Source organism: Mobula hypostoma, chromosome 3 (assembly GCF_963921235.1).
Source record: "Mobula hypostoma chromosome 3, sMobHyp1.1, whole genome shotgun sequence".
Taxonomy (NCBI): domain Eukaryota; kingdom Metazoa; phylum Chordata; class Chondrichthyes; order Myliobatiformes; family Myliobatidae; genus Mobula; species Mobula hypostoma.
In genome coordinates, this window is record NC_086099.1 from 165,200,588 (window position 1) to 165,223,986 (window position 23,399).

Here is a 23,399-nt window from a genome sequence, read left to right on the forward strand (position 1 = left end):
CAGAACTACCTGGAGTCACACTTGGTAAGCACCCAATAATTAAATGAATGAAATCAGAAAATCTTGAATAAGACCACAATGTGTAGGAGCAGAATTAGGCCATTTGACCCATTGAGTTTGTGCCACCATTTCATCATGGCTGATCCATTTCCCCTCTCAGCCCCAACAAATTTTAAAAAATCAACCTGGAACATTAGCCTCATTTCCCTCTCTACAGTTGCTGACTGAGCTGCTGAGTAAGTCCAGCATTTATTAGTTCAGATTTCCAACATCTGAAACTTCTTTTGCTTTTACAGCAACCAACTTTGAAGAACTGTGCAAAAGCAAAATTATCAATCCCTGATAAACAGAACAGAAAATAGAAAAAAAGTATCAGGGACATGTTACTAAATAGGTACAACACAAGTCATGATCTCAACTAGTGTTATTTTCTCTCTCATAAGGAAATCCTGATCATCTGAAGTCAGGGGTATGCACACTGGATTCAATTCAGGTCTAAAACCAAAAAGGGAAAATCCTGAAGGGCACCTTTCACACACATTAGTTTGATTTGAACCTCTGCCACACTTACTCTCCAGCACATTTGATTCCATTCTTTGCAACCAACTCTCTTCCTGTTAACAATGCAACTGAAGTGTAAGGGGTTTCTTCTTTTATGTTACTGCGACAGCTAATAAAATGGCTATTCTTTAAGTATAACTGCGATGCAAGGAGTTCTCTCTCTCTCGTTATATTATTGATAATAGAGGGAACGAACCAATGAGTGTCCATGTTATTCTTTTGTGGGTGATATTCTGTCTCATATGCTGGGAACCGTGTGGTTCGGCGGCTTTTCAGGAAGGAGACCTGAAGAAGAAGGACATACTGGACGCACTCTGGTCGACCACCGTGGTTAGTCCCGAGCAGCGAGTCCAGGGGGCCAGAGGGGATCGCATGGTGGAAAGAGGACCCCGTTAATTGAGCTCCAACGGTTGTGCACAAAGTGGTTGAACTCTGATAAGTCTGGCGCCTTTTACTTTCCCTTTTATATTGTATCTATTAATTAATAATTCCAGTAAGATTTATAATGTGTAATCTGTAAATCATACATTGTGTGCTGTCCAATATTTGATGTGTGAGTTTGTACCAGGTGGCATTACACAGCAACGACGCAAACCATGAGACACGGTTGGGCGGGCGGACGAGGTTTCCCCTAATAAACACGAGCCGATAGACCTGAGCGTTACAGAAGTAAATTATGAGAAGATACCCAGACACAGAGGAAGTGTCAAGTAAAACCAAGTCATTTTCAAATAAGGTGATGGATAATCAGCTTAACTATACAAGTACAATAGAGCTCAGGATTAAAAAATCCGATCAGCTGAGTGGCATATTTAAATTCAATTTAAGTCCTCCAGTTCAGCTGAGGATAGTCCTATGACCACTGATGAAGGAACAGTATTAACCATGACCCACTTTACAGTCAGAGTTCAGGAGTCAAAAACAGGCTTAACATTTTTGAAAATACTTCAGCAGGGCAAATTAACCAGGTGTTGTGGAAAATCATGCATCAGTTCAGTTCTAACACATTAGACAAATATTAAAATTGTACATTTTTATTAACTCAGACTCCATTTTGCCATCATGGACCTGTATTTACCTTGATCAAATTTACAGGCCAATTAAAAGTAAAACATAATCCACAGCAAAGAAGTACACTCAAACCTACTGGAATATAGAATGAATGAAAAAAAATAAATACATACACACACACCTACCTACCTAATGGAATGGTTTAACTGTCCAGACTTCTAGAATAGTTCACACCGAGGTTTGCTCATTTTGGTACGGATCAAGAAATTTAACTCATTATTCAAATGTTGCCCTCAAAAAATCCACTGTGTAAAAATAAAGTCCAACTTCCCCTCATGAAAGCAATTTGCACCCCAGACGAAGTTTGCAAGTAGTATCCTACCCAAACTAAACATTGAGCCCCTGGTAACTGAAGGGCCCACTTTACTCAGTGCTGCTTCAGGCCATGAACAAGGACTGTAACGTGCAACTGAAAGGACAATGACACAATTAATTCACAGCAGGAAACCAGTGAGCAATGAGGCCAAGTTTGTGTGTCAGATGTATTGCTACTTTCAATCTCAAAGCAGGCATTAAACAATAGGGCTATGCTGTCTAATTCTTCTATAAAATCTATCACTAGTCAAATACTTTCTACTTCAATAAAATCTGCATTATTCACAACAAAGAATAACAATTCTACAAATTACATTTCTTCTTACAGTTCTTCAGAATAGAGACAAATTTGTTTCTCGTGCAGTTCTGAGAGTTTCAGGATAGCTACTGCTAGTTTGGGAATCTGTCAGGGCCCCAAATGACAGGATTTGCCCAAGATCACAGACTCAGTACATGGGATCTCTATGTCAGGGATGCAACCCTGGGAGAGAGGACACTGATGGAGATTTGCTTACCCTTCCCATGAATATGGCAGCTTTGTGGAGACAACATTGGTGGTATTACACTCCATTTAATCTACAAACTTTGTTGATGGAAGACAAAATGTGCTTTCGTTCCTCTGCACAGGAAAGTTCTACAAAGGGCTTCTTCAAAAGTCAAAGGATGCAAACAGATGCTTACGCAATATAGAAGAGAATTATTGCACAATTTCCCTTCAAATAAAGTAAGTTGGCCTGGTGCTACTATAACATATGTTAGACACAAAAGAAATCAGGCCCTGCCACTGCCTTCAACTAAACCTTTGTTTATCAAATTAATTTCCACTAAGACAAAAAAAAACTTAGGTTCTTTCAATCACTTTAATGAGCACAAACAAGACAACAGAAGTAAACTTGCAACCAATTTGATTAAAAGGCTTTCAAGTAAATGGATCATTACATAGAAAATAATTGGACAAAACTCATGTCTCACTTTCCCAATCAACTGCTGTTCAATGTCTTAACAATGATGTATATACAGTGGCATGCAAAAGTTTGGGCACCCCAGTCAAAGCTTCTGTTACTGTGAATAGTTAGATGAACTGATCTCTAAAAGTCAAAGTTAAAGATGAAACATTCTTTTCAACATTTTAAGCAAGATTATTGTATTCTTTTTGTTGTGTACAATTTTAGAGAAGAAAAAAGGAAAGGAGCACCATGCAAAAGTTTGGGCACCCCAAGAGATTTGAGCTCTCAGATAACTTTTACCAAGGTCTCAGACCTTCATTAGCTTGTTAAGGCTATGGCTTGTTCACAGTCATCATTAGGAAAGGCCAGATGATGCAAATTTCAAAGCTTTATAAATACCCTGACTCCTCAAACCTTGTCCCAACAATCAGCAGCCATGGGCTCCTCTAAGCAGCTGCCTAGCACTCTGAAAATCAAAATAAATGATGCCCACAAAGCAAGAGAAGGCTGTAAGAAGATAGCAAAGCGTTTTCAGGTAGCCATTTCCCCAGTTTGTAATATAATTAAGAAATGGCAGTTAACAGGAACGGTGGAGGTCAAGTTGAGGTCTGAAAGACCAAGAAAACTTTGAGAGAATTGCTCATAAGATTGCTAAAAAGGCAAATCATAACCCCTGTTTGACTGCAAAAGACTTTCAGGAAGATTTAGCAGACTCTGGGGTGGTGGTGCACTGTTCTACTGTGCAGCGACACCTACACAAATATGACCTTCATGGAAGAGTCATCAGAAGAAAACCTTTCCTGCGTCCTCACCACAAAATTCAACATCAGGAGTTTGCAAAGGAACATCTGAACAAGCCTGATGCATTTTGGAAACAAGTCCTGTGGACTGATGAAGTTAAATCAGAACTTTTTGGCTGCAATGAGCAAAGGTATGTTTGGAGAAAAAAGGTGCAGAATTTCATGAAGAACCCCTCTCCAACTGTTAAGTACTGGGGTGGATCGATCATGCTTTGGGCTTGTGTTGCAGCCAGTGGCACAGGGAACATTTCACTAGTAGAGGGAAGAATGAATTCAATTAAATACCAGCAAATTCTGGAAGCAAACATCATACCATCTGTAAAAAAGCTGAAGATGAAAAGAGGATGGCTTCTATAACAGGATAATGATCCTAAGCACACCTCAAAATCCACAATGGACTACCTCAAGAGGCACAAGCTGAAGGTTTTGCCAAGGCCCTCACAGTCCCCTGACCTAAACATCATCGGGAATCTGTGGATAGACCTCAAAAGAGCAGTGCATGCAAGACAGCCCAAGAATCTCACAGAACTAGAAGCCTTTTGCAAGGAAGAATGGGCGAAAATCCCCCAAACAACAATTGAAAGACTCTTAGCTGGCTACAGAAAGCGTTTACAAGCTGTGATACTTGCCAAAGGGGGTGTTACTAAGTACTGGCCATGCAGGGTGCCCAAACTTTTGGTTTGGGCCCTTTTCCTTTTTTGTTACTTTGAAATTGTAAAAGATGGAAATAAAAGTCATCTTGCTTAAAATATTAAAGAAATGTATCTTTAACTTTATGCCTTTTGGAAATCAGGTCATCTTTTACTCACTTAGCTATTCACAGTAACAGAAATTTTGATCAAGGTGCCCAAACTTTTGCATCCCACTGTAAATATTCTTAAATGTTTTCTAAAGACAATCTAGCTTCAAACACAAAATGCTGAAAGAACTCAGTAGGCCAAGCAGCATCTATGGAAAGGAAGAATACAGTCGACATTTCAGGCCAAGACCCTTCATCGGGACTGGAGAATAAAAAAAGATAAGTAAATTTAAAGGGTGGGGGCTGGGGAGGGAGAAACACAAGGTGATACATGAAACTGGGAGGGAGGGTGAAGTAAAGAGCTGGAAGTTGATTGGTGAAAGAAATACAGGGCTGGAGAAGGGGGAATCTGATAGGAAAGGTCTGAAGGCCATAGAAGAAAGGAAAGGGGGAAAGAAGCACCAGAGGGAAGCTATGGGCAGGCAAGAGGATAAGGTGAGAGGGGGAATAAAGGGGATGGGGAATGGTGGAGGGAGACAGCAGTAACTTCCATGGCTTTCTGTCCTCCCCTAGCAGATTCCTCCTTCTCCAATCAACTTCCAGCTCTTTACCTCACCCTCCTTCCCTCCCAGTTTCACCTATCACCTTGTGTTTCTCCCCCCCACCTTCTAAATCTACTCATCTTTTTTTTCCCCACTCTAGTCCTGCTGAAGGGTCTCTGAGCAAAGTATGGACTGTAATTTTTCCCCCCCATAGATGATGCCTGGCCTGCTGAGTTCCTCCAGCATTTTGTGTGTTGTTTGGTTTTCCAGCATCCGCAGATTTTCTCGTTTGTGAATCAAGCTTCAAATTTGTATTTTGCCTGCATATCATCTGAAAATTATACTAAATAAAATATTATGTTTTCATTTCATTTGCTGAACATAAATGATTGGGTAAATAAATACATGTCATGCAATAAAAACAGAGCTTCAAGTTATGGTGGACTATTTCCACATAAACCTACCAGTAGAACAAGTTTCCAGTTCCAAATAATCTCCCTAAATAAACTGCTGCAAAACCTGCACAGAATTTTATTGTTTTTATTCAATTTAAGAAATCAAAGAAAGGAAAATACTTAAGCACTTCACTTAATGAACAATCAATGACCTGAAATGTTAAATCTCTCTCACTCCTGAAGTTTTGTTTCAGATTTCCAGCATTTGCAGTATATAACATTATGATCAGAGTGCTTCAAAAGGAGCAGATTATTAACTAATCCAGTCACACTGTACATGGCCAGAACTAAAACAGTTTGCACTCTGTTCGGGAAACCAATTCCAAAGGATTTTATGAACTCATTCTGAAGATTTCTGCTAAATTAATTCCATCAGCCCATGAAATTACACTTGACCACAATTTTGGCCTTACTTTTATAAAAAAGTATGCACTACTACTGTTAAGACTGCTCTACTACAGGTAACACTGTTATTCGGGTCCAGAATTAGTCCATCATTGCTTTCCAAGGCACCTCAGTTCTCATCTCCACCTTAATTTCTCCTTCCTATTATTCTGAACAAGGGTGATTTAAAAAAAAATGTTGTTCGAACCATTAGATGATCAGATCTTTCTTCTCTCATTCTACCAACCTCTTTCCATATTGACTACCTTTTTGAAAAGAATTCAGACAAATAAAAAATTGGGGAACCTTAACACACACCTTCCTTTTCTATTGTGTCAACACAATTACCAAATGACTACACCCATTAATTCATGTGCACTTGTGGTATAAACAGCAACACAGTACAGCTTGCAAACAGAGCCAAATACACTAGCAACTCCTATCAAAACCTACTTGTGTAAATTGTATTAGTTGGGCATTTCCACAATTTCTGTACGATTTATATACAAATCCATAGGACTAGCTGCACCATGCATGCTATTTGCAACACATTAATGGTTAATGCATCATCTGGCTCAAATATCCAAACTGAAGCACGAAAACAAGACTCCAAATGAGTTACGCAAATACAACCTTGCACAACGTTGTTAATTCGCCACAAAATTTAACCATGAAACAGGGTATTTCTTTTTTAAATTCATTTGTGGGATGCAGTCATCACTGGCGAAGATGCCATTTATTATTGTCCCACACTGCATTTTGGACCAGTTTAGAGAGCAGCAAGAGGGAGTCAACCATACTGGAGGTGGAGGGAGGGGGGAAGGGGGTGAAATCATGTAAAGAGCAGACTAGCCAAGGTTTGCAGATTTTCTTCATAAAGTGCATTAATGAAGCTGATAAGGTTTTCCCTAAATTCAGGTAGTTTCACACAAATTGAGCTTTTTAAAAAAAAAAGAAGAAAAATCTAATTCGGTTTAATTACTTGAATCCAGGTGCACTGGAGGACAGGATGAAGAGTGGCAGAGAAATGTCATGGATTCCATAGACAAAGGGAGCAAAATGGCATTTCTATAGCCACAAACCCAATTCCAGAATGGTATGTTATCACCCTTGGATCAGTGCTGGGTCCATTGTTATTTGTCATCTATATCAATGATCTGGATGATAATATGGTAAATTGGATTAGCAAATTTGCTGATGATACAAAGATTGGAGGTGTAGTAGACAGTGAGGAAGGTTTTCAGAGCCTGCAGAGGGACTTGGACCAGCTGGAAAAATGGGCTAAAAAGTGGCAGATGGAGCTTAATACAGACAAGTGTGAGGTATTGCACTTTAGAAGGACAAACCAAGGTAGAACATACAGGGTAAATGGTAAGGCACTGAGGAGTGCAGTGGAACAAAGGGATCTGGGAATACAGATACAAAATTCCCTAAAAGTGGTGTCACAGGTAGATAGGGTCGTAAAGAGAGCTTTTGGTACATTGGCCTTTATTAATCAAAGTATTGAGTATAAGAGCTGGAATGTTATGATGAGGTTGTATAAGGCATTGGTGAGGCTGAATCTCGAGTATTGTGTTCAGTTTTGGTCACCAAATTACAGGAAGGATATTAACAAGGTTGAAAGAGTGCAGAGAAGGTTTACAAGGATGTTGCCGGGACTTGAGAAACTCAGTTACAGAGAAAGGTTGAATAGGTTAGGACTTTATTCCCAGGAGCGTAGAAGAATGAGGGGAGATTTGATGGAGGTACAGTATATAAAATTATGATGGGTATAGATAGAGTGAATGCAAGCAGGCTTTTTCCACTGAGGTAAGGTGAGAAAACAAAAACACCAGAGGACATGGGCTAAGAGTGAGGGGGGAAAGTTTAAAGGGAACATTAGGGGGGGATTCTTCACACAGAGTGGTGGGAGTGTGGAATGAGCTGCCAGACGAGGTGGTAAATGCGGGTTCTTTTTTAACATTTAAGAATAAATTGGATAGATACATGGATGGGAGGTGTATGGAGGGATATGGTCCGTTTTCAGGTCAGTGTGACTAAGCAGAAAATGGTTCGGCACAGCCAAGAAGGGCCAAAGGGCCTGTTTCTGTGCTGTAGTTTTTTTCTATGGTTTCTATTACTAGCAAATTCTATGGGAAAAACTCAAGTCTCCTCTAAACCTCTCCCTGTGGTCATAGGGATCTCTGCTAAGTGGAACATGTTCCCACAATCAACTTCAGCAGTGCCTTTCATAACATTCACTCAGGTCCATCCTCAGACTTCCCCACTACAAAGAAAACAAACCCAGTCTATCAAGTCACTTTCTGAATGAGCACACTGTCGGGGTTCTGAAAACCTGTCACCTGGTCTGTATTCGGTTTTGACAACAAAAAGTTCAAAGCTCAAAAGTAAAAGTGCATACATGTTACCATTTACAATGCTCAGACTTATTTTCTGGTGGGCATTCTCAATCCATTATAGAATAACCATAACAGAATCAATGGAAGACTGGTTGTCTTTTGTTAAACCTGTGTGCAAAAGACAAACTGTGCAAATACAAAATAAAAAAATAGTTATATTAAATAAATAAGCAATATCGAGAACGAGATTAAGAGTCCTTGAAGACGAGTCCATAGGTTGTGGGAACATTTCAGTGATGGGTCAAGTGAAGTTGAGTGAAGTTATCCCCTTTTGTTCAAGAACCTGATGGTTGAGTGGTAATAATTGTTCCTAAACCTGGTGGTGTGAGTTCTGAGGCTCCTGTACTTTCTTCCTGATAGCAGCAGTGAGAAGAGAGCATGCCCTACGTGGTAGGGATCTCTGATGTTGGATGCTGCTTCCCTGTAACAATGCTTTGTGGAGATGTGCTCAATGGGGAGGAGGGTTTTTACCTGTGATGGACTGGGCTGTATCCTCTACTTCTTGAAGGATTTTCTGGTTAAGGGCATTGATGTTTCCATAACCGTAGCAGCCAGTCAATATACTAGCCACTACATATCTATAGAAGTTGGTCAAGGTTTGAAATGTTATGCCAAATTTTCACAAACACCCAAGTTGAGGTGCTGCCATGCTTTCTTCATAATTGTACTTAATATGCTGGGCCCAGGACAGGTCTTCTGAAATAATAACAGGGGAATTTAAAGATGCTGATGCTCTCCACATCTGATTTTCCAGAAGGCTAGCTAATGGACATCTGGTTTTCTCCTCCTGAAGTCAAAAGTCCACTCCTTGGTCTTGCTGACATTGAGCAAGGGGTTGTTGTAATGGCACCAGTCAGCCAGGTTTTCAATCTCCTTCCTCTTTGTTGATTTGTTACCATCTTTGGTTTGACCTACAACAGTAGGGTCATCGGCAAACTTGGATGTAACACTGGAGCTGTGCTTAGCCACACAGTCACAAGCATAAAGCAAGTAAGGAAGGGGGCCAAGCACACCACCATTTGGTGCACCTGTGTTGATGGAGATCATGGAGATGTTGCCAATCCAAACTGACTGAGCCCGCAAGTGAAGAAATGGAGGATCCATTTGCACAAAGAGGAGGCAACATTAGTAGCAGCAAATGCAGTAGACAAGTTTGGAGGTGGTACAGGCAAATCTTTGCCTTACTGGAAAGCCGTTGAGGTCCCTCAATGGTTGTGAAAGAAAATGTGCAAAAAGTGAATAAGCAGGTGAACATGGGGAACAGAAGGAAATTAATATTCGTAAAGCTATACAGGACTTCCCCAGATTACAAACTTAGATTTCCATAAGTCAGATCATTTATGTAAATTTTCTTTTAAAAGTATTTTTCAAGCTAGTAATAATATTTTGTGCAACACACATCAAAGTTGCTGGTGAACGCAGCAGGCCAGGCAGCATCCCTAGGAAGAGGTACAGTCAACGTTTTGGGCCGAGACCCTGTGGTGCTCATTAATGAACGGATTCAGTCCATTTTCCATTAGTGGTGCCAGCCAAGAACTGCTCGGCATGGAAGTAGTTTTTATTTATAGAGGTGAAACTTAACTTAATGACTGTGCAATTTTAATAAAAAAGTTATGCAGGAAATTGAAAATCTTATTAGATTAATGAATGAGAATGATTCAGAACTGTTAGTAGCTTATCCTACGGGATAATAATATCAGTGCAAATATAATAAGTGCTTTTGTTTCCCTATCGCTACATCAACAATGTCAATTACACTTAGGTCAGTAATATTGCTTGCCTATGTGCTTTTGACTGGTCTTTCATCTCAGTCCCACATGTGAAAACTTCCCAATGAACATGCATACTCTGTCAGATTACGTCATAATCTTTAATATGGTTCCATTAAAGACTTCCACAAAGTTTTTTTGTTAATTAGATCAACAAGGATGTGTTATTTTCCAGATTTAGCTTGGACCAATTGATGAAGCTCTTCAGTCCCAAACAGCAGTTTTCAGATTCATCCAAGTTAGGCGACTCTTCAATCAAGTATAAACAGAGAAAATGATGCACTACCACAGATACAGTTTTTGGATGTTGAAGTCCTATGTGAGTACAAGGATCCTGTTCAAAGCATTGGCACTCAATATTCCTGCTAATGTACATCATTTAATTACTATTGACAAAATTAATTATTCTATTTCCTATAGGATACTAGGACAAATTGACAACTTTCCTACATAAATAATGACATTTCAGAAGCAATTGTCATGAAGAAAGAAGAAGAATAAGAAAGCCATTAACTCTGAATGGAGTCATCAGGATGCCGTCATGATGGCTTTTTTTTTAGCAGGCATTCTTATTTTTAACGAGGCTGAGTTGCTAGCTCAATAGTCAACCCAGCAAGGATGGAAAGCGTGCAAGGGAGCCAGCTGGATTCGAACTTGGGAGCCTTCGCTCGGAAGTCTGACGCTGATGCCACTATGTCACCAGCTGACTATAGTCATGAAGAACTTGGCATATTTTCCTCAATATGAGCAAATACTGATAAATACATCATTCATTGTTCTGTAATGAGAATACAACCAAACTATCAGGATTTTGGTGGTTTCAGAGTAACAGATTTTCCATATTTATTGGATGTTACACCCATTAACCCCACATATTTTCAATTCACCATTGTTTTTAAAGATGATACATATAAAAATTCTCCAGTGAATCTCATTAGTTTAAAGGCGGCACAGGAACAGGACACCAGCGAGCCAGATGCCTAGCCATTGGGATTTCCAAACAATTGGTTAGAAGATTATTGCTGTTTTACCATACAAAGACATAGCTGGATCATTTCTAATTTGGGCAAATATTTACCTGAAGGCTAAACACAAGAGAGAAATGTGAAGGCTTTCTTTTGCTGCAACTTGTTTTCTACCATACGCATATCACCACCCCAGCCCCCTGAATTTCACCAACATTCTTTGCAATAGCCAGTTAAACTATCAGCATATTTTTGAGATGTGGGAGAAACCAACGCCACACACACACACACACACACACACACACACACACACACACACACACACAATGTTCGAGGACTCCGCAGATTCAGGCAGCATTTATGGAAATGAACAAACAGCTGATGTTTCGACCTGAGACTCTTCTTCAGGACTGGAAAGTAAAAGGGAAAATTCCAGAATAAAAAGGTGGGGGGAGGGGAAGGAGGATTGCTTGTAGGTGATAGGTGAAGAAAAGTGGGTAGGAAAGATAAAGGGCTTGGGGAAAACCCACATCGTCACAAGGAAAACTTCCAATTTCTACACAACTAGTACCAGAGTCAGGATTAAAACTGGTCCCTGCAACTCTAATGCAGCAATGTGAACTGTTGCATGATAAAATGTCCCATTTGTCTCTCTAACCTTGTGTTGAAGAAAAAGCAATCTTTTATATTGCTCAATTTTAAGCACAGTGGCAGAGATACCAGAAATTCTGTAATGGACAACAGCTGATGATTAGTGTTTATCTAAAGGGCACAACCCAATATCACACTGCCAGTTATCCTATCACACTGGTAGCAGAAACAGCCAGGAAAATTAATTTGTAAAACAGTATGCAGGGTGTTTCCCCATTTTTGTTTAATCTATTAACTGAAATAGGTTTGTCCAGCAGAACAGAATACCATGTGACACATCATACTCCAAGGTGATTCTGCTTTCGCTGACCCTTTCCAGAACCACAGCTCAGAAATACTTATCTAGACAGGGATTGGGAGGAGCTGGAAGTGGATAAAATAAAAGCCACTATTAAATATAGTGCACCATCTAACAATGGAATTTTCCCTTCACTTATCTACTGTCCACAGATCAAAAAGCATTTAGATGTCAAAAACCAATCAATAAGCTCCAAGACCTGGGCCTCAATACTTCCTTCTGCAATTGGATCCTCAACTTCCTCACTTGCAGATCTCAGTCGGTTCAGATGGGCAACATATCCACTATGATCTTCATCAGCACTGGTGCACCACAAGACCGTGTGCTTAGCCCCTGCTCCACTCACTTTACACTTGTGACTGTGCCCTTAGCACAGCTCCAATGCCATATTTAAGTTTGCTGATGACACCACTGTCATAACTGGAAGGAAGATTGAAAAACAGGCTGAGAAGTGCCATAATAACAACCTCTTACTCTTCATCAGCAAGACCAAGGAGCTGATTGTTTTCAGGAGGAAACACATGTTCCATAAGGTGGTCCTCAGAGGAAGAGAGGGTCAGCAACTTTAAGTTACTTGATATTACTTTTTTAAGACTTGTCCTGGGCCTAGCACACTAGTACAATTATAAAGAAAGCATGGCAGTGCCTCGACTTCCTTAGGAGTTTGTGGAGATTTGGCATGACATCTAAAGCTTTGACATACTTCCATAGATGTGCAGTGGAGAGAATATTGACTGGCTGCGTCACAGCCCGGCATGGAAACACCAATGCTCTTGAATGGAAGCTCCTATAGAAAGTAGTGGATTTGGCACAGTCCATTACACATAAAAACCTCCCCACCACTGAGCACATCTACATGAAATGCTGCTACAGGAAAGCAGCATCCATCATCAGGGAACCCCAGCACCCAGAACATGCCCTCTTCTCGCTGCTGCCATCCGGAAGGTGATACAGGAAAATCAGGACTCAAACCACCAGGTTCAGAAACAATTACTACTCCTCAACCATCAGGCTCTTGAACTCAACGGTACAACTTCACTTGCCCAATCATTGAAATGTTCCCACAACCCATGGATTCACTTTCAAGGGCTCTTCATCTCGTTCTCAACATTTATTGCTTATTTAATATTACTTCCTTATTTTTGTACTTGCACTGTTGTCTTCTGCACTATACTTCAACACCAATGTTGGGCGGTCTTCCATTGATTCTATTAAGGTTACTGTTCTATAGAATATTTGCTATGCCCACAAGAAAATGAATCTCAGGGTTGTAAATGGTGATATACATGTACTTTCATGATAAGTTTACTTTGAACTTTGAAAACCACATAATAAAAGTGGAGAAATGTTTCCTTGCCCACTAATGCACTTCAATTCAAAATGCACAAATATTTTTTGTGGCGGGGGGTGGGGGGGAACATAGTTAAGTCATGTCATGAATCATTTGTTCTTTATACACTCAGTGATCACTGTCAAAGTCAGCATGGTTTCTGTAAAGGGAACTCTTGCCTAACAAATCTGATTGAGTTTTTAAGGAAGTAACAAAGGAGAGGCAGTGGATGTCGTTTACCTGGATTTTCAGAAGGCATTTGATAAGGTGCCACACGAGGCTGCTTAAGATAAAATCCGACGGTGTTACAGGAAAGATACTGGCAAGGATAATGGAATGGCCAACAGGCTAGCGGCTGTGAGTGAGAATAAAATCGGGCTTTTCTGGTTGGATGCCAGTGACTCGTGGTGTTTCTTAGGAGTTAGTGTTGGGACTGCTGCTTTTCACATTGTTTGTCATTTATTTGGATAATGCAATTGATGGTTTTGTTGCAAAGTTTGCGGATGACATGAGGATAGGTGGAAGGGTGGTAAGTGCTGAGGAAGCAGTGCGATTGCCGCAGGACTTGGACAAACTGGAAGAATGGGCAAAAATGTGGCAGATGGAATACAATGTTGGGAAACGTATAATAATGCATTTTGGTAAAAGGAACAATAGTGTGGACTATTATCTAAATGAGGAGAAGGTTCAAACATCAGAGGTGCAGAGGGTCTTAGGAGTCCTCGTGCAAGACTCCCAGAAGGTTAATTTACAGGTTGACTCTGTGGTAAAGAAAGCAAATGCAATGTTGGCATTTATTTCAAGGGGAATAGAATATAAAAGCAAGGAGATAATGCAGAGGCTTTATAAGACACCAGTCAGGCTGCACTTAGAGTATTGTCAACAGTTTTGGGCCCCATATCTCAGAAAGGATGTGTTGGCATTGAAGAGGGTCCAGAGGAGGTTCATGAGGATGATTTCGAAAATGAAGGGGTTAACATATGAGGAGCATTTGGCAGCTTTGGGCCTGTACTCACTGGACTTTAGAATCTCAATGAAACCTACCAAATATTGAAAGGCTAGATAGGGTGGATGTGGAGATACCCAGATCTAGAGGGCACAGCATCAAAATTGAAGGGCGACGTTTTAAAACAGAGGTAAGGCAGAATTTTTTTTTTAAGCCAGAGTAGTAAACCTGTGGAATGCTCCACCACAGACTGCAGTGGAGGCCAAGTTGATCATTTCCTGATCGGTCAGGGCATCAAAGTATATGGCCAGAAGGCAGGTGTATTGGGTTGAGTGGGATCAGCGATCAGCCATGATGGAACGGCAGAGCAGACTCGATGGGCCGAATGGCCTAATTCTGCTCCCATGTCTTACAGTCTTAATTACTTCCTGTAACTAATAAAGTGACCACAATGTATGTTAATTGTCTTCTGCTGCTGTATCTCATCCACTTTGAGGTTTGAAGCGTTGTGCATTCAGAGATGCTCTTCTGCACACCACTTTTGTAATATGTAGTTATTTGAGTTATTGTCATCTTTCTGTCAGCTTGAACCAGTTAGCTATTCACCTCTGACTTGTCTCATTAACAAGACATTTTTGCCAACAGAACTGCTACTCACTGAATGTTTTTCTTTCTGTTATTCTCTGTAAACTCTAAAGCAGGCATTCCCACCCTTTTTTTTTTGCCATGGACCCTTAATATTAATCGAGGGGTCAGTGGAGCCCAGATTGGGGACCCCTGCCAATCACTGTTGTGCATGAAAATCCCAGGAGATCAGCAGTTTCCAAAATACTGAAACCAATCATACATCAGTCACTTAAAGATCATTTCTTCTGCATTCTGATGTTTGGTCTGAACAACTGAACCTCTCGACCATGCCTGTATGCTTTTATGTATTGAGTTACTGTTACATGATTGGCTGATTAGACATTAGTATTAACATACAACTCTACAGGTGTATCTAAAGTGGCCACTGTGTACAGATATCAAAGGTTTAACAATTTCAATGAACTGATTAATCCATTAGTGCCTTTGTCCAATAACTTACCCAGTGTACTCTTAAGCCAAGGTTGAAACAAAAGACAATGGAAAGAATTAAAAGATATACTTACTATTCCAATACCAAGATAATTTCTGATGCTGTCTCATACACTTCATACAAGTTGATGACCCATGGATTGGATTTAGCCAGTTCTAATACTGCAATCTCATGAATAATTTCCATTTGGCAGTCTTGACCCTTCCTTCTTTTTCTCATAAATTTGGCAGCATACTCTTTTCCTGTTGCCTTTTCAATGCACTTTTTAACGACTGCAAATTTGCCTCTGCACAGAAAAATGACAAAACATATTCAAGGTTTCTAAATAGTTTTAACAACACCTGTTTCTTAAAAGACTTCAAACAATTACAGCTCAGCTGTTGCATTGTTTTCCATTTTAAAATGAATTTATGAAACCATCTAAAATTAAAAAGGTATACATTTGGGAGAAACACAAGTTGTTTAGAATTTACGTTGCATTTTGAAATATAATTAAGATTTATTGTTTTAAAACCCAATTTAAAATTGTCCTAAATAGTATATAACCACTCTTTGAATTAATTCATACAAATGGCTTGCAGGAACCTGTAATGAAATGAAACGTGTGAGTAATAATCAGGCACAGAAAAACAAAAGTAAATTAGAAGCTTCAGAGTAACTTCAGCTCATTCATTGGCTCACCAGTCACCATAGATAACACAAAACTTTAAAAACAAGTGGCTATTTGCATGCAAGTCAAATAGAAAACATTCTAACCAATGGCAAAAGCTTCATCCTCTGATGACTGTAAATTTGCATAAAGTTGCAATTGCTCAGGTAGGAAAAAATTTTTAAGGATTTCAGATGTTCCTATTAACACCACTTCCCTGCAGGGAAAATACCAAAGGTTTCCCTGCAGGGAAAATACCAAAGGTTTCCCTGCAGGGAAAATACCAAAGGTATGCCCAACGAGGAGTGCAATATTGCTCCACCTTCACAACTTTAAAAAAAACAAAAGAATGTTGACTGGAAAACTTAAAATCTGTATTATACCCCACGACATTTCAAACATAATTGAAAAATTTCAAACTACTCTGCTTTCTGAAAGATAGGCCCAAGATTTATTTTGGCATACCCAAACACAGCTGAAAATAATTTAGCTTTGTTTTTCTTCCACTAAGTCATTCTTCGAAAAAAAATTGTTTCTGACCACATCTGAATAGTTGGATGAATATTTTCCGCATTACTTAGAGCAAAAATAACTAGTTTCACTCAGAAAAAAGGTTGTTGCACGGATCATAAACTTTATTTTCCAAGTTTCAAATCCCCGCAAGTTGACTGCATTATTCCACTTCCTCAATCAAGCCATGGCATGTGGAGTGGAGGGCACAATCATTGAGACTTGCAGTGATGCTCCTTTTTCAATTATGAAGTAGTTTTCTATTTTGGCAATTTATCAAAAGGAAATAGACTACCAGGCTCACAACATAAAATAGGCTTGTTTTAGAACCAGATTGACTACAATGTAATTTTCCACTGTCAATCATAAGGACCGTAACTAAATGGCCTTGAGAGCAGAATCCCTAAAATGGTACAATTGTCTTTTCACCACTGCAGAAGTATTGTTGGCAGATAACTATGCTGACAGAAACCTGGGGATTCAATAATTCTTTTCAGCGTGAGTGGTTCAAATGAACTTCAGTGAGAAAAGCCAATCAAATCTGTAAATGTTTGAGTGTATGCACAGATCTCCCACGTAACTGCTTGAAGTGCATTGCTAAATACATTTACCATATGTGACTAATGTCAAATACTGTTCTTTACATCTTTTTAAATTTGAGTTTGAGGACTGACACCCACAAGTGCTTGTTTTTTTTTTAAAAACTGCCACTCAGTGCTGATAAATACCTCGTGTATTTTTCTCTCACTCTGTATGCAATAGAAAATGGACTAGAAGTTTAAAAGCATTATGGCGGTCGCATCATGGAAAATGATGGCAATCATCTGACATCATTCCTGCAACATCGTTTGAAATCTATCCATTTAATCTCACTGCTCCTACTCTTATCCTCCATTCGAACAGTGTTATCCCTTCCATCAATGACAGACAGCACATCTAATCCCACTGCACAAAATGAAAAAAAAATCTAAGTACCTTCAAACGAAAATTTTTGGTTAAGGAAATTTAGATAGTTTAGCAAAGCCCTTCATGATTCTATGCATCTTGATTTAACCTTAGCTGCTTTAAGGGATAAGAATCTACATTACTGTTGCCCATATAACAGAAATATGAAAACTGCAATTTTGGAGCTCTATTTCAATTGGTTATGTTACTTAGAGCAAGGTAGTGTGTGGTTTGTCAGCTCAGTAGGTAAGGGGAACCAAAAGTTTAATAAAAGAGTATTTAGAATGGGAGATTTAGTTCACTCCCCCACCCCACCCCCATGAGTTTGTTCTGGAGTAGGGGCAAGAAAACACCACATGATAGCTTTGGAAGAGGAAACTCTGAATGCAGATTTCAGTCACCCATTTACACTAATCCTATAGTAATTCCATGTTCCCATCAACCCAGATTCTGCCATTCATCTACCAGATCACTAACATCTACTAAAGCACTAGATCCTTATCGACCACTCTTCTGGTAAGTCCAGAGTCAGTGAAGTCCACTCTATTTGAAGTTGTTTATCCCCCATTGTCACAGTGCAGAAAACTGCCCCATCCCTTGAAAACAGTGGTGCAATTCATCCAGATAAATGTTACCTTGCCACGGTTCCTGACTAGCAAGGAAATATATAGATGTGGGATTTCCATATCCATCATAAAGAATGGCGTAAGCACCACAATTGACTATCAGGATGATCAGTAGCAGGTTAGTGAGTGAACCAATACGAGACAAATACCCTTGACCTTCTCTACAGCAAGCTACCACTTACAAATGCAGGGCACATTCCTTGTCAAGGCAATATCTTGTCATTAGATGCAAAAGCAGGAGCATTTCTATAGTGACAATGGTACAGATTCAGAACTGGGCATTCACAAGTCAAACACTCCAGATACTGAAAATCACCAGGGACACTTGACTGGAATTACACCCATGACCCTCTACAACCAGTCAAGATTCAAGATTGTTTAACAGAATTTTCAGTAGACAAATGTAAAAGACAATGAAATAATTGTTACTCCAGATCAAAAACAACTCAAGATAAAGAACACAATAAGAAAAAAACAAAAATAAATACATAAGTTTATATACAGACACCTCTCCTGGATCCCACCTCTCCTGGAAATTTCGGGAGTCTCCTGCATATTGATAGCGGCTCCCTGACGCCCGCAAATTATATACAATATCACAGAAATTGATATTTTTGGAAGGAAGAGGGAGAGGAAGAGGAACAGCGAGTGTGAGCATCCTGATTGGTCTCTCTTCGTGCTAAGACTACCTACCAGTTTTCTCTGTAGGCGGGCTTTACAGTTGACCTCAAAAATAATGACAGTGTTGCTCTCTGCACTGTTTGCCACAGTGACTTTTCTATTGCCCATGGTGGGTTAAGTGACTGTAAAAGACATGTTGACACGTGAGTTTAACAGGTGTCATTTGTTCATTAGAATACCTAACATTATTTAAACTAGCTGGTTAGCTGCCAAGGAGCTACTCTATTGATGTCCTACTTGATGAGGCCAAACTCCCCCTAGATTTCCTTAAAGTTGTAATAGAATAAAAAAACGACTCCATGATAATAAGTACCTATTTTAATGTCACATTGTCTGTATATACCCATCTTGGTTTACAGATTAGACAAAATCACTAATCAAAGTATTACATACACCCTTGGAGGTCGACTGGGGCGGGGGGGGGGTGCTACCTCCCTGAAATGAGTTTTTGCAAGGTGGGATGTCTATACATACATAGATTGATTATGCCCATAGATTGACGTTAAGCACAGGATGTGTATATAGGGTGACACTGACAGCAAATGATAAAATAGTGCAGATGGGGGTTGTGGAGGGATGGGTTAATGGGTGGAGATATTGATCAGCCTTATTGTTTGGGGAAATTAACTGTCTCAGCCCAAAACGCTGACTGTATTCTTCCCCGCCCCACCCCCCCCAACAGATGTTGCCTGGCCTGCTGAGTTCCTCCAGCATTTTGTGTGTGTTGCTTGGATTTCCAGCATCTGCAGATTTTCTCATTTGTTTGAGTCTGGTGGTCTTGGCACGGATGCCACGTACCCTCTCACTGATGGGTGTGGGGGACACAGTGCATGAGCATGGTAGGTGGGATCCTTCATGATGTTACTGGTCTTTTTCCTGACACTTTTCTGTAAACATGTCCTTGATGGTGGGTAGGCTAATGCCGGTAACACATTGAGCAACATGGACTGTCTGTCATAGAGCCTTTCTGTCCGCTATAGTGCAGTTTCCGTACCATGCAGTGATGCAGCATGTTAGGATGCTCTCTGCAGTGCATCTGAAGAAATGAGTACAGATTTGTATAATTCAGCTCTCTTCAGCCTCCTCTGACTGAGGTGGCACTGAGCTTCCTTGACTGTGTAGGATGGGCTCTGGAACCATGAGTGGTTGTGTGAGATGTGCACTTCCAGGATTCTGAAATGGCTTGCAGTTCCCACTGCTGTGCCACCGATGGAAAGAGGGCTGAGAGTGGCGCGAGTTCCCCTGAAGTCAAGAACTGTCTGCTTTGTCTTGTTGACATTAAGGAGGAAGTTATTTGCCAGGCACCAAGCCTTAAGCACTTCTACCTCCTCTTTGTATGCTGTCTCATCATTGTTGATGATGAGCCTCACCACTGTTGTGTCATTGGTGAACTTAACAATGTTATTACTTGGGCGTTGGCCGTGCAGTCATGTGTGAGCAGTCTACAGCAATGGGCTCAGCACACAGACCGGGAAGGGGTGGGGGTGGGGGGGGGCGAGAGAAGTTACCATGTTGAGGATGACGGGGAGGGAGAAGCCGTTGTGCAACCTGTGAGGTTTGTTCATCAGGAAGTCCAACACCCAGTTGCAGTGATATATTTAGACCAAGGAGCACAAGCTTGTTCACCAAGATCCCTGTTGAATGCCAAACCGAAATCCAGAAACAGCATTCTGGCACAATTGTCCTTATTTTCTAGGTATGTCAGGACCGGGTGCATGACTGATGCTATTGGATTTGCAGTAGAGTGGTTCTGTCCGTAAGCATATTAGTGAGTGTCCAGTATGGCAGGAAGAGTTTTTGCTATGTGCCATTACCAGCTGTTCAAAGCACTTCATGAGGATTGGTGTCAGTGCCACCAGATAGTAGTTACTTAGATCTCAATATATGGTCACTGTGACAGCATTGTGTTGATACTCCAGAAACACAGGAAATCCACAACTTGTGTGTGCGAATGTGTGCACGCATGGGGGAGGGGGGAGGGGGGAGGAAGGGCGAGTGTGAGGATTGAATTAGGGCAGCAGGAACCCTACATGAGCAATACTCCAGTTTACACACCATTTTCACTTCATTCATTCTAAAGGGTCACAATCCTGAAGTCCCTACTCATCGTGGGAGTACTGCTATGTTTTGTAACCTGAAAACATTAATTAAAATACTCGGGACTGGGAATGCAATTCTAACTTTGTGTTTATTTGAAGCGAGGTGCACACATATCACGTGCTAGCATCATGACTTAAGCAACTCATTTATTTCTACATATAACCAGTAACAAATTATTTACACGAACATGAATGCAACATACATATACACATATACACACCCACAATATTATTGAAATACTACTGAATTATTCAATACACAACAAATATCTTCGTGAGGCTGATGAAGTTCACTATCACATTCTCAAGGCAAGTTAGGTGGCAATAGAGCCATCCTTGCCAGTGCCATTAGAACCACCCCACCCCCAAAAAATATCCAAACTCCAGGTTACAAACTAATGAAAGACAAGGAACAATGAGGCAAACATTTCATTGATGTTGAGTGGGAAAACTCCTCTCCTTTCTCTCCCCCCACCCCCCCGCATCTCAACCCAGTTTATTTTTCCACTTAAAGTCATACCAATAGTTTATTGTGGGTTTAGTGATTCTATGGAAACGTGGTAGGAGTAGTAGAGCACACCAATATGTCAATTCAAAGCTCTGAGTTAACAAGAAGCTGTTATTTATTGCTATGTAAGCTTCATAACACCACAGTGCCTGAATATAATCCATTTCAGTGGATTATGTAAAAAGTTAAGCCCTGCTGGCAAGCCATTTATCCCACTTTTCAAATAAACAGTAGCGGTTTGTTTACTGGTAGCAAGTGGCAGAGAAGACATAATTAGGTACTTTTCACTGACAGGGAGTGCATGATCCAAAAGTACAGAATTCCCTGGTGTGACTCACTAATAATTTCCTGCAATGGGAGCCATCAGCTGGAGGTGGTAATGTGCTGCTGCCCCAAATCTAATCTAAACATGCACCCTCCCAAAAAGAATACAAATCTATTCTTTTGTGCAACTGCATTGCCAAGAGATGAAGTCATTCATTCACTTCTCTCACACATTTTCTAGAGATTGAGGAATAGTAAATCACGCATTATAAATGCGTTATATAGAGAAAAAATATTTTGAACAGTTTCACTGGATAGATTACGTGCCTGTACATAATAATCAGTCCCTCTTATAGTATGCTTTTAATTTTTTTTCTCCCACATAATTAAAAACTATAATCTAACAGTGTTAATGCCTGCTTTCATCCTTCCAAAAGACTGCAAGTCAGCTCCAGTAATAAAGGAGTTGAACTTAACTGTTAAAAAATTACTACTAATTCCAGAGTCTGAAGTCTTAACAACTGTGCAGCAATTCAATGATACAGCTTGGCAATGTAATTCAATTAAAGTCACAGCATAAACTTGTCTAGATACGTCAGAACACCCTGTACATATTTAAAGATGCACTGTTATCCTGATGAAGGAGAGGATTATGTGGTGTACTCATCTCGCAACAAATGTAACTACACCAGGCACACACAATTGAAGGTTACATGTACAGTAAACACTGAAAGCACTATCCTATTGTTTGGAAATCCCAATGGTTTGACATCTAGCTCCCTGGGCCACTAGTTTCACTTCCCCACGCTCCCTTCAACTCAACTGGCATGGCATGTTGGTAAATTTATTGTAGCACTATGCAAATATCTACAAGAAACAAGTGTGGTGGTCTTAAAAGTAATTCTAATAGTCTGGACAATCCACCAGCACAGCATCAAGGTCCCAAGGGAGTCACACTAAGTCTACTAAATCTGATAAAATTGAATGAAATACATAAATTGGAAACCAGAAGTAAAACAAAGTGACATCAGGTCAGGCAGCATTTGCTATGAGGGAGATCCTCTGCTTAATCCTTCATCAGAACATGACCACAGTCATGGCAAGTTCAGCTCATTTTCATGATGTCTCCTCTGATCATACACATGAAATTTTATTTGCCCAATGTCTCTAGAAAGACTCAGTAGGAAGGACAGCATCAACCCCTCAAGCAGCACATTTAGTTGTGTCATTGCTGAACAGCATTTGAACAACACAGCTGCCCCAAAATGGCTAAATGGGGAACCTGACCAAATGTGAGAAACATCAAGCTCTTTAACTGAATAAAGTTACATTTACTGCTTAAAGCAAAGGTTGGCCATCCCTAGCCTAGACCAGGGATGGCCAACCTATGGTGCATGCGGCAAAAGTGATGCATTGGATGATTAGAAGCGGCACATTGCACCCCAGTGATAATTATTAAGTAAGCCTACTCATGCAAAAAGTATTAACCAAAAACTGATTTGTAGAAAAGAAATCTATAACAGAAATTCAAGTAGCTTAGAGCGAGAAATGGCTTTTACTGAGAATAAATCTAAAACTTAGCAATTATTTTTAGCCATTTTATTATTTTGCGCACACCTTTTGGCGAATGTTATCTTCTTTCACATTAATCCGTTTTCAACTTTTAAAAAAATGTTCAATGAGTCAGACTAGGAAAGAAAGACTTTTGTTCTGCACTTGTTCCATAACTGTTCAATACACGTTTCATACTTGTTTGATTCTGAGGCGCCAGCACCAGCGGTGCATCGCACATTTTTGCCAGTCAGTTTACAATCAACACTCCATAGAACCATAGAAACTACAGCACAGAAACAGACCTTTTGGCCCT

At 40.1% G+C, this 23,399-nt stretch overlaps 1 protein-coding gene across 1 annotated transcript in view; it reads right to left on the minus strand.

Annotated features, from left to right (window-relative positions):
- Positions 1-23,399, minus strand: part of stk17a (serine/threonine kinase 17a) — a 97,388-nt gene that overhangs the window by 41,289 nt on the left and 32,700 nt on the right. The window contains exon 2 of the mRNA XM_063042355.1: positions 15,324-15,536. Coding sequence (XP_062898425.1) covers positions 15,324-15,536 — 213 coding nt within the window. The remainder of the gene's footprint in view (positions 1-15,323; positions 15,537-23,399) is intronic.